This window comes from Ambystoma mexicanum, chromosome 5q, assembly GCF_040938575.1.
Source record: "Ambystoma mexicanum isolate Mex_15411 chromosome 5q, UKY_AmexF1_1, whole genome shotgun sequence".
Taxonomy (NCBI): Eukaryota; Metazoa; Chordata; class Amphibia; order Caudata; family Ambystomatidae; genus Ambystoma; species Ambystoma mexicanum.
The window spans coordinates 926,838,841-926,852,900 of NC_090933.1; the positions used below are offsets into that span (position 1 = coordinate 926,838,841).

General features: G+C 42.5%; 1 protein-coding gene across 4 annotated transcripts in view; it reads right to left on the reverse strand.

The window, feature by feature from the left end:
* Positions 1-14,060, reverse strand: part of SNX31 (sorting nexin 31) — a 397,776-nt gene that overhangs the window by 97,574 nt on the left and 286,142 nt on the right. For all 4 annotated transcript variants that reach the window (XM_069621443.1, XM_069621442.1, XM_069621441.1 and 1 more), the window contains exons 9-11: positions 4,942-5,034; positions 1,119-1,322; positions 299-406 (exon numbers count right to left, since the gene is read on the reverse strand). In XM_069621443.1, coding sequence (XP_069477544.1) covers positions 299-406; positions 1,119-1,322; positions 4,942-5,034 — 405 coding nt within the window. The remainder of the gene's footprint in view (positions 1-298; positions 407-1,118; positions 1,323-4,941; positions 5,035-14,060) is intronic.

Here is a 14,060-nt window from a genome sequence, read left to right on the forward strand (position 1 = left end):
CTTTGATTATCCTGCTGTAGGCCTTGTGACCTGGCTCCTTTAGGATTTAAATACAAGGCCTAGTAATTTTCATCAGCTTAATGATTGCTGCCTCAAACCTCTTCCTCTTGGTGTTAACGTAGGGTGGAATGGGTGTCGAGGGCATGGTCTAACCACAAAAACAAGAGCCAATATGTTGGTCATGACGAAAAAAAAAATATATATATACAAGGACAAGCTTGCAGATGCCAGAAGCAGGATTAAGCATGCAGCGGCCCCAAATATATTGCTACATTTTCACTATCGTACTTGGACGCACCTGTTTGGTGTAAATAACGATCCACTTCCAAGTGCCTGCAGCATTGTATTCAAATCTAAGCTCCAATTTCTGGTCATCTGGAGGTTTTCTGTCTTCCAAGTCTGCTCCCTAGGGTAGTAAAAAGTGAAAGGACAACAATTGGAAGAAAATCATTTACAGAGATGTGGGCTGCCAGATCCATGTGATCTTCCCAGTCAGCGCTGACAATAACGCCTAAGGCTCTTCCATTCCAGCTCATCCTTTCTTCCCCCACTGATTATTAGCCTACTTATGTCCCATTGCTTTGTATTCCATCATTAACCTGCACCTCATTCCCCCCGCCGCACTACTCATGCTGTCAAAAGCCCCGATATTACCCTGGTGCATTCCCCAGACCTGAATCCTCTTGAGCGCCTCGTCCAGAAACATAACTATGTTGTAATAGATCTTCTAATGATCCCTCCTCTCGCCTGACTGTGCAGAGTGAAATTCTAGCATGTGTGCAACATTTAAACCTGGTGTTTTATGGCTTCACCAGCCTGACCGCACCTTTCCTTCACACACCATTCTCCATGTTCTCCTTGCAGAGTTAGAATGCACTACAGATTTGGTAGCTAAACTTCCCTATTGCTGCTCATCGTGCTTGTGTCCTGTTCCCCTTTTGCCCAACTGTCTAAAACCATGCAAAACAATGCTGTACCAATGGTATGCATTTGCTTTGTTCAGGAAGGAAGTGGGAAAATAGTTGTGAGAATATGCAAGCAAATTAGGAAACCAAAAAAATAAGGAGTGGTTGGAATTGTGAGGTCAAGATAGCATAATAGATTACAAGGACACTTACTAGGAATGTGACCTGCCAGCACCGTATCATGTTGACTTTAAACGCAATGTCTTTTGTTGTGTTGTTAGACAGCTTTACACAGCAGTGTAGCTCCCCGTTGCCCACAGAGACCAGTACTTCACAATCTGGTTCTGGGTGATCCATAGTGCACAGGTCAAGTTGGATGCATCCGTATTGCTGGACATCTTGCATAAGCTCTAAAAACTTAAAAAATTGGGAGATTATTAAAAGTCAAGGAACCCCTCATAAGAGCAATGCACTTACTGGCTATCCCCTTCTATGCTAAGAGGCATACAAGCAAAAATATTAATATGGAGCATAGTGGCACAAATTAAGGTCTCTTTTGGAAAAGTGCTAAAGAAGTGGTCTTCTATAGTGCACCTCTGCCATTTTAGTGGCCGTGATGCACGTGGCCCTTCAAGAAAAGAGGAGTTCAGGAGTTGCTAGTGCAATAGAGAAAGGAAGTTGCAAAATGCAGGCCGGAAGTACTAGAGTCCTGAGGTTTGGTATGGCTCTATGAAACTTGGGTACATGTTGTATCCAGAGGAGAGAGCCCAAGGTCTGATAAATCACAGGGCTGCAAATCAGTGTTAGCCACGGGCTTGGGGGTTGGAGTTTATGACAGAGGTATAGATGCAAGCTTTAATATGGCCAACCGTGAAGGCCTCATGAAATAGATAGAGAAAAGAGATGTATAGTGTTGGTATAAACATTTATTAAATGAAAATAGGGTTGGGAAAAAGGCCTTACTTGCCCTAATCTAAGGGGAACTTTCCCTACCTTATAAAAACGAAGTAAAGTCTGCGTCAGAATGTCCAAATTAAAAGTTGTCTGTGTCCAGTCCTAACCTGGCACTCACTTGTTACTTGGAAAAATGTGTACGGGTTTAAATATCTAAATAATAAGTGTTCAATCACTGTTCAGAGCTTCTCCCAGCTCGGGGCTTGCAACAGGGTTCTCTTTTCCACATTTCGAGACAGTTCACAATGTCAATGGATTCTCTTCCCCAAACTTCAAGACAGTTCCCAATTCAAAGGGGTTCCCTTATGCAAGCTTTCAAGTCCTTCAACTTCCTAAAAATACAGTTCTCAGGTAGAAGTTCCAGCTCCTCTGATTTTGTTACTTTTCACGGATTTCACAAAGGTACATTTCACAGGATTCACAAAGCAAAATTTCCTTGACTTGAAACACAAAACATCAACCACAGGTTTCTCTGTCGTTATCGGAGTGGCTTTTGCATAGGTATGTGTCGTCGATCTAGGAGCAATTGTCAGACCACAGGGTCCCCCCCATTACAGGTCACACAACCGATACACATTACATCAGTTCCTTGTATACACAATACTGCTGCTTTGCCAGCTTTCATCCGTTACTGCTTTCATGCATTCATATGGCTTTTGCCAATGCTTGTTCTCTCAACTAAAAGTTCCTTCATAGATTTAGAAAATGCTGTTTTCCGAAAAGTCCTTTCCATTTCTCATGGGGTCTTTAAATGGTTTCACAATTGCTCTTTAATATCTTTCCTTTAATTTGGTAATCAAAAGTAATGGCTTTCATTCATATCCGTATTCAAAAACAAAATGTCCTCACGGTTTTGAAAGCCCATCTGGCATGCCCGGTGTCCCCTTTTTCTACGCTGATTCACTGGTTGTTGAGCACGGCGATGAAGCAAGGCTTCGGACCGTCACAATCCCTCTATCTCGTGCAGCGCCTCACTTTGCCTCCGACTGGTCATGACTGCTTCCTCTCTGCAGTCTGCCAGGGGCTTCCAGCTTCCCTCAGCTCTGCTTCCCGCTGCATACGCTCTGCATCCCTCTGGTGGTCTCAAGTGTTTCTTCTGCCACGCCACCTTCCAGTAAGGGTCTGCGCTCCTCCAGCAGTCTGTGGACCTGCTTTCACAGCCAACACCTTTTTCTTTGTTCAGTTTTAAACCTCCCACCAGGTTAGTTGGTTAGTCCAAAAAAGACTAGACCACTCACTACCTGGGAGTTCTGCATTGCTCTTGCTTGCCTCGTTCTCATCGTCCCAGAACCTAACTAATGTGGGTGATTGTGCGAGTCAATGGGAAAATTATGCATTGATCCCGTTTGCCTCTTCCTTGTCGCAGTACTTAACTAGTGGATTGTAGCAGGTGACTCACTGAGAAAATGTAGGTGGGAATGACAGTAGTCTACAAAGGCTTGGGAAAGGGAAGATGCATTATGAAAGGGAAACGTGGGATAAGGTCTCTCACTTAAGGGTACCTCGCCTCCTGTCCCCAAGTTACCGCCCCCCCCCCCCCAGGTAGTCCTCCCTCACATATCCATCCCCAGGGTCAGAACCCAGTTGGCTTCAGCCTTTCCCTGGCTGGAGGCATTGCCAAGGAAAGGGATGAGGATACCCTCAGATTCCTCACAATGTAAAAGTGATTCTGGTAGACATGAGGCTGCAGTGTGTGATGTGGCATCTGGTTGAGGTGCAAGTTTCTAGGAGATCTAGAGGCAAGTCAGTTAGTTGGTCAGTTGGTTGGGGATTGGGGGGGGGGAGGAACGAACAACCTAGAAGCTAAATCACAGCAGAAAGCATGAATGCAGAGGGACAGAAACAATGACAATCATCACAGTGGGTTGTACATACACAGTGGAGTCCAACCTTGGTGAAACATCGGAGCTGGGGCATAAATGAAGAAGGGCACACTACAGCAGAAAAATCAGTTAAAATGGGGACATCCAGGAGCAGAACAAAGTTGGTAAAGCAAAAGAAACCTAGTATGGAGCAAAAACCCAATGGTGGTACCAAGGTATAATAGTCAGGCTAGGTATGGGCACAATTTCAGTGGGGGAAGCTAGTAGCAAGGAAAGTGATATTACATTGGTGGAATACTGGACAACAAAACACACAGGGTGTGGGAGGAGGCAGGTGGTATCTAAGGTGAAGAAACAGCAGACTCAAGATAAGTGGGGCAGGGTCATCATATAAAAGTGAAACAAAGGAAGGGAACCTTATCTGTAGAGACAATGGAAAGGACTGTCCTTATAAACAAAAATGCAATGGGTAATATGATCTGAGGAGTCAGGAGGTTTCTTAAGGCAACATCTGCCAGGAGAGGACTGTAGTCATTCCTGCTCCAGGGAAAGAAGGGTTGCATGAGAGCCACGGCAACAGGGGGCCAGATGGGCTATGGGAGGACCATGGATTACTGGGAGCAGTTCAAGTGATTAATAGGGCTGGTGGTCAGAAATGCCCAAAATGTAATCAAGATGGTGTGCAGGTATGTGGAGCCCACCAGTGCCATCCTGGGAGAAGGTTGGGCAGGCTGGGAAGCAATGGCTAGAAATGTTCAAAACCTAAGATAGTGCAGAGGACAGCAGAGTTCTACTGTTCCTAAGAAAGGTCAGTTGCAGAGTTAATTAATGCTTAATCAAGATGGGCTAGTTGAAGTGATGTTTCCAAGCAGTGTTAGGAAAGTATTTCATTTTTTCACCATGAGCACCACATGCACTGGGTTCCTCCATGGGTCTATCCCAGTTTACAGCTTTCTTTGATGCAAGACAGACATAAAAAGTGCTGTGAATTTTCGGAGACTGACAATATTTCATAGCCACTCAACAAACACAACTGAAGCAGATGTGTAGTTACTACGTCATGAAGTCGGTTACATGCGATTTTACCGAATTGAAAAATGACAAAAACTAAACATTTTGAACGACAAAAATACCAAATATTTTTTTTTTATTTGACTTAGTGGGTTCCATGCATCAATAGACAAAACCCCCATGAATAAAAAATAGCAAATAGTCATCTTACTCAAACCTCCCTTTCACAAGTGCATTTTTAAACCTACCTTGGTGTAATTTCCTGATTTTTCGAGACTCTCAAGTTTCCCAAGCTGTTCGTTTGTTGGTCTTGCCCACCTCCGGTCAATTTCTTGAAGTGCCTTATTAGTTGAAACACATAGCAAACTACTCAAAAAGTGCACTTTTTTATTTTATTTTTTATTTTATTTAGTTGCAAAGCAACTTTACAAATTTGTTTACATAAAATACTTTCATAAAAAGACATTTCACTTTGTTTCGTTCGTTAAAACAATATTTGCATTTTCTTGTTTTACACTTATTATAGCAGCATCAAAGAAGATAGTGAAGCAACGCAAAATTCTACACACCATCAGCATAAATCAATTCATATTCAAAGTGCTGTAAAAGGCACATTTTACAAGTCTATTGTACAAATACTAGTCATGTGCAACATTTTTCAACACACTAATATGCTAAATTAATTTCTCTTGTTAGTTTATGTATAGTTTAGTGGGGATTATTATTTCGAGTCTCGTAAGATATCTAATAACCGCTAAGTTTAAAAGATATCTGGTTAGCATAACACATTTTTCCCACACATCCTCTTCCCTTGGGTTCAGTTCATTTCTCAACTTATGGATTTACATTCCACCATAACATGTCTAAGAGTCCCAGGTTGTCTCACAAAATCTACACATGTTCTGTTTTATCTTCCATCCCCATCTCATTTTCACCTGTCTAGTCTGTACCAGTGAAATCTGAATCTCATTATTTCTGACCAGTATTGTAGATTAAGGTGCTTTTGTATGTATTTGGAATGTCACCCAATTTTATTTCAGGAAAATAGCCTTTTTTAAAGCATTCATATTTCTCACATTTGTTTCTGGTTTTTAGCCAATATACATCCAAAATGTACATTTGGCTTTAGTTGGATTAGCTGTTATTAGCTTTTCACCAATGGCTGCCTGAGTCATAATTTGTTTACCATTTGTGGCCCAAGCATTCAACATACCTGTTTTCTGCTGTTTGAGCATCTCTGCAATTAATTCATTCACGGAGGTAGGCTACTTCTCGGCAGTTCTACACTTATTGTAGAATAGTAAGGAACTCCAATCTACAATTGCTTGAATGGATGTAAGGCCTAGTTCATATCTCAGTATTGGCATAGGGAAGCTTTTAGGTAAATTCATAATCAGCTTCCAATATATCCCTTTCAGGTATGTCCAATCGGGTTGGTCCATGGTCAGTTTACTTGAGGCTCCATACGTGATTGTAGGCCCCGCTTTCTTTCTGTGATATGATTGGATTACTGGAAAAATGTTCATACTTTTGCTGAATTAGCTTAGCCTGGGAGCAGAATACTTGCATTTTATGTTTGGTCACATTTTTATAGGTTACTTTGTTTCTGGTGTCATTTATGTTTATCCCCATGTACTTGTAGTCTTTAGCTACTCTTATATTGTTACTATATATGCTCCATCGAAGATTGAATTTATTTTTATGGGCCTGGCTAGATCTAAATATAAGAATGTTAGACTTACATTAATACGGAGGTTGTTATCCTTAGCATGATTTTCCATACTATTTAGCATTCTACCCAAGCCAATAGGAGTTTGATCCATTATGATCAAATCGGCATGTAGCAGATATTTGACATGTTTTTGATTCAGCAAAGGGGGAAAAGATCTTACATTGTCAAGATATTTGCCAACATCCGATATATAAAAATTGAAAAGTGTTGACGCTAGTAGGCATCCCTGTTTTAGCCCAATGTTCGTTTTGATGGATTGTGTTAGTAGGCCTTCTCCATTTAATTTAACTTGAATAGTAGTCTCAGTACATAGCGGGTGAATAAAGTACATGAGGTGCGGAGGGCATCCTGCTGCTTGTCATTTTTCCCATAGTATCGGTCTAGATACTGTATCAAAAGCTTGATTGTAGTCAATGAAGTTTACATATAGCAGTCGTTTTTTGCTGTTAGCTTGAGTTTTTAATGCTTGCAGTATTAGTATATTTGGAGCAGTGCCCACACCAGCTATAAAACCAGACTGCTTGGAATCTAGTAAGTTGTTCAATTTAAGCCACTTATTCAACTCTTTCAATATTAAATTAGCAAATATTTTCCCTGCTGAATCCATTAGCGCTAGAGGTTTGTAATTAACAGGATTTAGACGTTCTCCTTGCTTAATGATAGAGAAAATGATCGATTGTTTCCAAGAATGAGGAACACTCTGTATTCTATACTTGCGTATACATTTTCCCCAAAATGATAGCCCATTTTTCTGGGAATTGTTTCATGACTGCATTAGATATGCAGCCCTTGAGGTACTACATTTTCGTATAATGTCCTCTAAATCGTGCACATCGATAATATTTTCGTTTTTATCTGAAAAAGGCCCAACGATTGGTTTTTGGGTGAGGGATTCCTCGAAAAATTATTTGGTGAAATGATTCACCGATTCTCGCTCCCCTATTGGATTAAGGATGTTGCAAGTTATATCATGTCTTGCTCCAGTTCTTAGAAGTGCCCAAATCTGAGCACTCGACTTGTTAGCAATAGTGGACAGCATAATTTGATTTTTCTTTTGGACTTTAGCTATTCAATATTGTTTTAGAACATTTCTATATTTAGTGTTTATGCCAGCAATGTGCAATTTATGATAATTATAATCATTATATATTTTCTTATTGCTGGCCTTTTCTCTGCTTTTCTTTTTCTAATTATAGGATCATTAATTTTTATATTTATATATCGCTGTTGTCTATTTTCATTCATCAGTGGTTTAAATTGTTGTAATATATCCACATATTGGGTCTGTCTCATTATCTATTAGATTTGATATTTGTCCAGTTTATCAGTCGTCCATTGTATCCTATTCAGGCCGTTGTTTATACATAATTGTGGGTTATATGATTCTCTGATCATTTCTCTTGATGATTTATAAGTAATTACCATAATATTGTGATCGCTTAGCTCAGTTTCAACGATGTTAAAATGAAGCACTGCCATCAAGGAAACATAATCATTATCACTTTGATGTTATTCGTCTTCAATGTGGTTTGAGCAGGCAAATCACCAGTTATACTGCCATTTAGCATACTCCTATTTCTATCTCCCATGAGATCAAGCCATTTCACAGCTCGATTGGCCATGAGTTTTTGCCCATTAGCCATCTCCTACAATTAATATTGTAAATATGGTTAGGTCTAGATCAATATCATCAAGCAGTTGAGAAATTGTTTCCAAACATTGTCTAATATAGATGCCGGGTTCCAGTAGGTGTTAATAAAAGCCATACAATATGGGGGATTTTTAGTTTCATATTTAAGTAACTGGATACCAGGGTATGGAGTTTTCCATTGGGACAAATTACCAGGAGAGGACATTTTTAGTGAACCGATCAATCGCATGGATGGTCTACCTTTGGGCTTTTTGATAGCCGAAACACAACATATTTGATGATTGGGCCAGACCAAGTCTGCAATTAGCCAGGTCTCTTGTAAAAGGACTAGATCACATGCTTCTAAATACATAGTTTTCTGGCTATAAGAAATGAGTATGGCCTCTGGTATTCCAGACCACTATTTTGAACTGTGTACTTAAATTAGGACATTCTTGCTACTCATTTGTTTTTTGTCTAGTCTTTCATAGATTTGTGTAACCAAGCCCATTTAGTTGGTTTATCGTCATATTTTTGGTGTGACTTATAGTATACCTCTCTTCTCAATTGGCCAGGAGAACCCCGGCAACTAATACGCAGTGGTTCTATTTCACATTTAACATTTTCTTGATGCTCTTTGTGACCATTGTTTATGCATCTGCTTTTCTCCTCATTTTCCTTATAAAAAGGGTGATAGATTTTAATTTTGAAACCCTTTTCCTCAATGTTCTCGCTTTCTGCCCAGATGAGTTGTCGTACTATTAATGATGGTACATGGCAGATTGCAGTATCTAACTTTGATGATCTTTCAATGGTTATTGAACCTATTTCTCTTGATTATATTGCTTCTAATGATTTCACAGTGTGAAACACAGTTAGCAGGGTAGATCTATTAGGGTATGGATCTCTTCTCCTAGCAGTCATCTGAATGCTAAAGCAATCACAATTTTGAACATCATCATCCTGGCTGTTCAGTGTAGCACTATAGGTTTTACCTATCAACAATCCACTCATTTTGTTTGTCTTTCTTTCCCTCGTCGTCGTTTGTCTTATCTGAATCTATTTCTCTTAACTTCCATAACCACCCCGTTGTGTCATCATAATAGTTCTTTTTTCCAGCAAGCATTAAAAATTGGTTAGCATACTTCTCTAAATTTGGATTAACCATTTCTATACTGGAACGGGCATTAGCCTCATGGTCCGCTTGTTCTGATTCTACAGGTTCTGAAATGGAATGAGTAGTGAGATTCATAACTATGCTGATGTTCTCATCCTTGGCTGTTTCGGATGAATTGGAATATTCCTCTTCATCTTCTATGCGCGATAGTTGTTCTTTTTTGCTATTATGTACTACAGTTTCCATTTCCTTGTTTCTTTCTTTGTTTTTATCCCTTAGGGGGAGGGATAAGGATGTTAAGAATTTGCGTTTCCAGTAGCTTTATTTGTGCTTTTGGGCATAGATTGATTTTTCATTTTTCTTGGTTGTTTATTTCTCACTCTCTTTCCCATTTTTTGTCGCTGGAATACGTCATACGTTTTCTCGTTTGTCTGCGTCTTATTTGGTGAAACTTCTATGATAGTTTGCTCAATTTCGACCTCTTTTTGTTCTATTACTTCAACACTTTTCTCAGTTTTTGTGTCAAGTGATGGTACAATACAGTCATTATGGCAATCATCGGACATCGGTGGAGAGTGGTCTGTTGTCAATGAATTCACCACTCCACTGATGTCCATGCTAAAATTCAGATCAGCACATTTGGTGGTCGTCTGGCTTTCAGATTCCATCAGACCACTCCCATACACAATTTTTGAGTTTGCTTTTTAAATTAGATATCTTATCGATTAGCTCTTTTCACATGTCAGCTATCTTTATATATAAAGGAGAGAATGAGCGAGGTCATGGGGTACCTGGCTGATTAACAAAGGTGCACACACTCCTACGGGGGTACAAATGACTCCTAACACAAATGTATCAGGACGCTTTAAAGTACCACAGTCAGATTTTAATGAAACTGTAGTTTGTGTGTTAGTAGATACACTTGACTGAGGTTTTACACAAGATACAGCAGTATTTGCACATATATGGTTTAGTAACCAAATAGTACATGGCAAATGCAGAATATTTGCAGCGTCTTTTCAATGCTTGCACATCCACTGAGGGGTCCTTGGGAAGGAGACCAGTGGATTTAGTGAGGTGATAGCATGTAGCAATCAGCAAATATACATCTGAACAATGTAGAGTTGAACAAAGACAACATGGGACAATATAACAGTCAACAAGACAGTGTTTCGGCCAGAAAATGAGCTGAATTAAGCTCTGATGGTGTGGCCTTCATCAGGACAGGATATTCCAAAGCGTGGAGTATCTTGTGGGGTCTGTAGAAATAAACAGACGGGAAGTATTTAGGAGTGGGCACAAACGTAAGTATCTAGCACAGGTATAGGTTTAAGTACAAGAAGGACCGGTGCTTACCGGAACTTGGGTGCGCTGTGACTTCAGCGGGTGGCAGTGCCAGAAGTACACTCGAGGATTTTTGAGGTCCTAGAAGTGGTCATTCCTGTGGGAGTAGGATTGACAGAAGGGCTGTGATTAGCCAAACGGAGTAGGAATGCACCTAGGGTTAAAACCGGTAAGTGCCAAGCTTACCCTAGAGAAGCCTGTTGACGTCCATGGTAGGGTGGAGCAGCTGGCGTGATGGGTACGCGAGGAAGCCGCAAGCGGGGAGACTGCAGAGAAAGACACAACAAGGGGCTTAAGGAAGTGCACCTTGGGACGAGATACACCGTGTGGTTTACACAAAATCGGTGTGCGTGGGTGGTGGTCCAACCTGGGGGTCCCTTAGTGAGGTAGGTGTGGGCATGACTAAAAAGGATGAAAGTGCCCCAGGTGGGAGTACAGGGAGTGACCCGCATCTGAGAACACACAGACACCCGTGTGCAGATCACCCGTGTGCAGTGTGATCTGCACACTTTTTTTTAAAAAAAGGAGAGGCATGTGGTGAAATGGCGAGGAGCCCAAGGTGGGATGACGTGGTATGAGTCTAGTTGTGGGTGAAAGGAGATTAAAGTGCCTCACATGGGAATATGGGGAGTGACCCCCATTTAAAAAGCACACAAGTGAACTCACCGGCAAGATGCACTGCAGAGCAAAATGTCAGCGGTCGCGGTCATCGGATGTGTACGGCGTTAGCTCGGGAGCCAACTGGAGTGAAATAGGGATGGGCGGCCATGTTGGGGTGCGCGATGCAGAGGTGTCCAACGGGGTGCCTGTACGCATGTAGCCATTGCCGATGAGTTCACTCGACTTCAGCCACGCTATGCCTCTTACCCAGCGGGTTGTTGCATGTTCTCACTTCTCAGGGCAGCCCAGCCCCCCCTGTGCCAGACTCATACCACGCCATCCCACTTTGGGCTTCACGCCATTTTACCGCGTGTTCTATTTCTTCTTTTCCTTTTTTTTAAAAAAAAGGGGGTGCGGATTACACTGCATACGGGTGCTCGTGTGCCTTTTAAATGGGGGTCACTCCTCATATTCCCATTTGAGGCACTTTCATCTCCTTTCACCCACAACTAGACTCATACCACGTCATCCCACCTTGGGCTCCTCGCCATTTCACCGCATGCTTCTCCTTTTTTTAAAACAAGTGTGCAGATCACACTGCACACAGGTGTCTGTGTGTTCTCAGATGCGGGTCATGACACCTACCCCCAAGGAGCCAGACCGGGCCCAGCAACCCCAGAGGCAGACATCATGTTCCCGAGGGAAGTCCCAGCGGCCCCAGGTAGGGGCCCTTTGGACTCAGTCCTGGCGCCTTTGGCGCCAGGCTCATAAAGGATGACTTTGTGTTAAGAAGTGCTTGGTGTGAACTTACCTGATGCAGACCGTGCTGCAACATCCAGGCCACCTAGAGGCCTGAATGGGACTATTTTACCTATGGGACTACTTTACCACACAGGTGTGGCCGGAGGAAGAATACATACCTTAGAGGAAGAATACATACCTGGAACTACTTTGAAGGCTATTTAAGCCACGCCCAAGCAGCAACTCACGCTTCGCGTTGTTCTGCACCTAGCAGCTGGACGCTCACCGTGTCTGCTCCTGCATCCGGACTCCAGCCACGCCCGACAGCATCCTGGAACACCTGTAAAGGGAGAAGAGAGGAGAACAGGAGAAAGAAGAGACATTACCTGCTTAATCCGCATTCCAGAGTCATCTCGCCGACGATGCTAAAGGGAAGACATTCTTTTTTAAAAGCACATCGCATAGCTCGCTGCAGCGCAGCATTCCACTCACCTTTACTAGGCACCTTCTTGCCCATCAGCGACCATCTGGATCTTCCGCTGCATTTCAGCGCCTAAAGGAGAAAAAGACAAGAACAAGGGTGAGCTAGGGAAGAGAATAAGAAAGGCTTAATTTCCACCATAAGACTTACCACCTGTTGGGTCAATCCTTCTTCACTTCGGGTCGGCGCCGTTTCTTCTGCATTTCCGAACCCCGGCCCCTAAGGGGAAAAAGACACAAGCATTAGTGCATTAATGCAAGAACACTAGAGGAACCACTCATCAAAAACTCACCAGAATTTTCCTTCGACGGTTCCATTCCCTAACTCGGAATCTTCATTCAGCACCTGAAATAGAGAAAACAGACTATGGTTATTTAAAGCTTGAACTTGCAACAGAATTCTTACGATACCTTACCGGAAAAGTCAAGCGAACTTGAACTCTCACCAATCCGAAATCCAGTGAAGTAACTGGATAACAACGCGCCCCTGCATCAGAAGCAGGATGGAGAGCTCGTCCTTTCAGACCCTAAGGTGAGACTTCACGGGGAATCGCAGAAGGGTTTCGTGGAGGGTGAGAAGGGGAGTGGGAGGCCTACGCATTATCCCGCAGATTGTTAATACTCCCTTTTCACACACAGAAGGATATTTCTACGAGCCAGACAAGCCAGATTTGAGGGTCCGGTCCATTCCATCGTCCGGGTCCTGCGCATCACCCTAGAAGAGGCCACTGCAATCCAAACCAGGCCAGCGCCTCCGTGGGAGTCAGGTGAGCGTTACAGTCACTCCCCGTACTCCCACTTGGGGCACTTTCACCCTTTTTAGTCATGCCAACACCTACCTCACTAAGGGACCCACAGGTTGGACCACCACCCACGCACACCGATTTTGTGTAAACCACACAGTGTATCTCGTCCCAAGGTGTGAAGGGAATGTCAGGGAGCCTGAGAGGTTCATATTCTGTGCAATCATCATATCAGACACCAAGATATTCAGTTGAGTTTCCGGCAGAACTATGGATTCACAATCAAGCAGATTTATGCTAATATTGGTCAAGGCCATATTCTCCTCGTATTTCTTTTCAGTATTAGCCGGCAGGGATATTACAAGAGCATTGGCGTTGCACTCCTTGACTTTGTTCTCAATCAGGCTCGACCTGATTATTTAATAGATCATCTCCAGATAGCAGAATATTATCATTCATGTTTGGCTTCACACACTCCGTGTGCGACAAGCTCACATATGAAGCATCATGACTGCCACTGTCAGTCAAACTTTGTATAACATCATTGTGCATTCTTTTCATATTCGTAAGGTCAGTAATAGCAGCAATATGAGAGTAGAGTTTGGGCAAGCCCAAGTTTTGGGGTGCATGTATTTCTATCTATAGAACTGGGGCACAATGTATAGAGTCTTGCAATCTTACAACGGGAGCCGCGTCTGATTGTATCCCAGTGGAAGTACACGCTTGTGAATTAAGCGCAAGAATTTCTTCATCCGTTATACGCAAAGTTTGCCTAGCAGGTGGAACGAATACTTCATGTGACTGTTGTCGAATTACCATTTGCCTCAGGGTTGTTTTTGAAGGCAACCTTCTGTCAGGAGACCACAATCGCCTTAAATTGGCTCCAGCTGATTTGCAGTGAGGAGCCGCTTTCACTTTGTTCCTCATGAAAGCCATCTCGCATGTGGAATTAAGGTTAATCTGACGTGGTAGCATTTCTG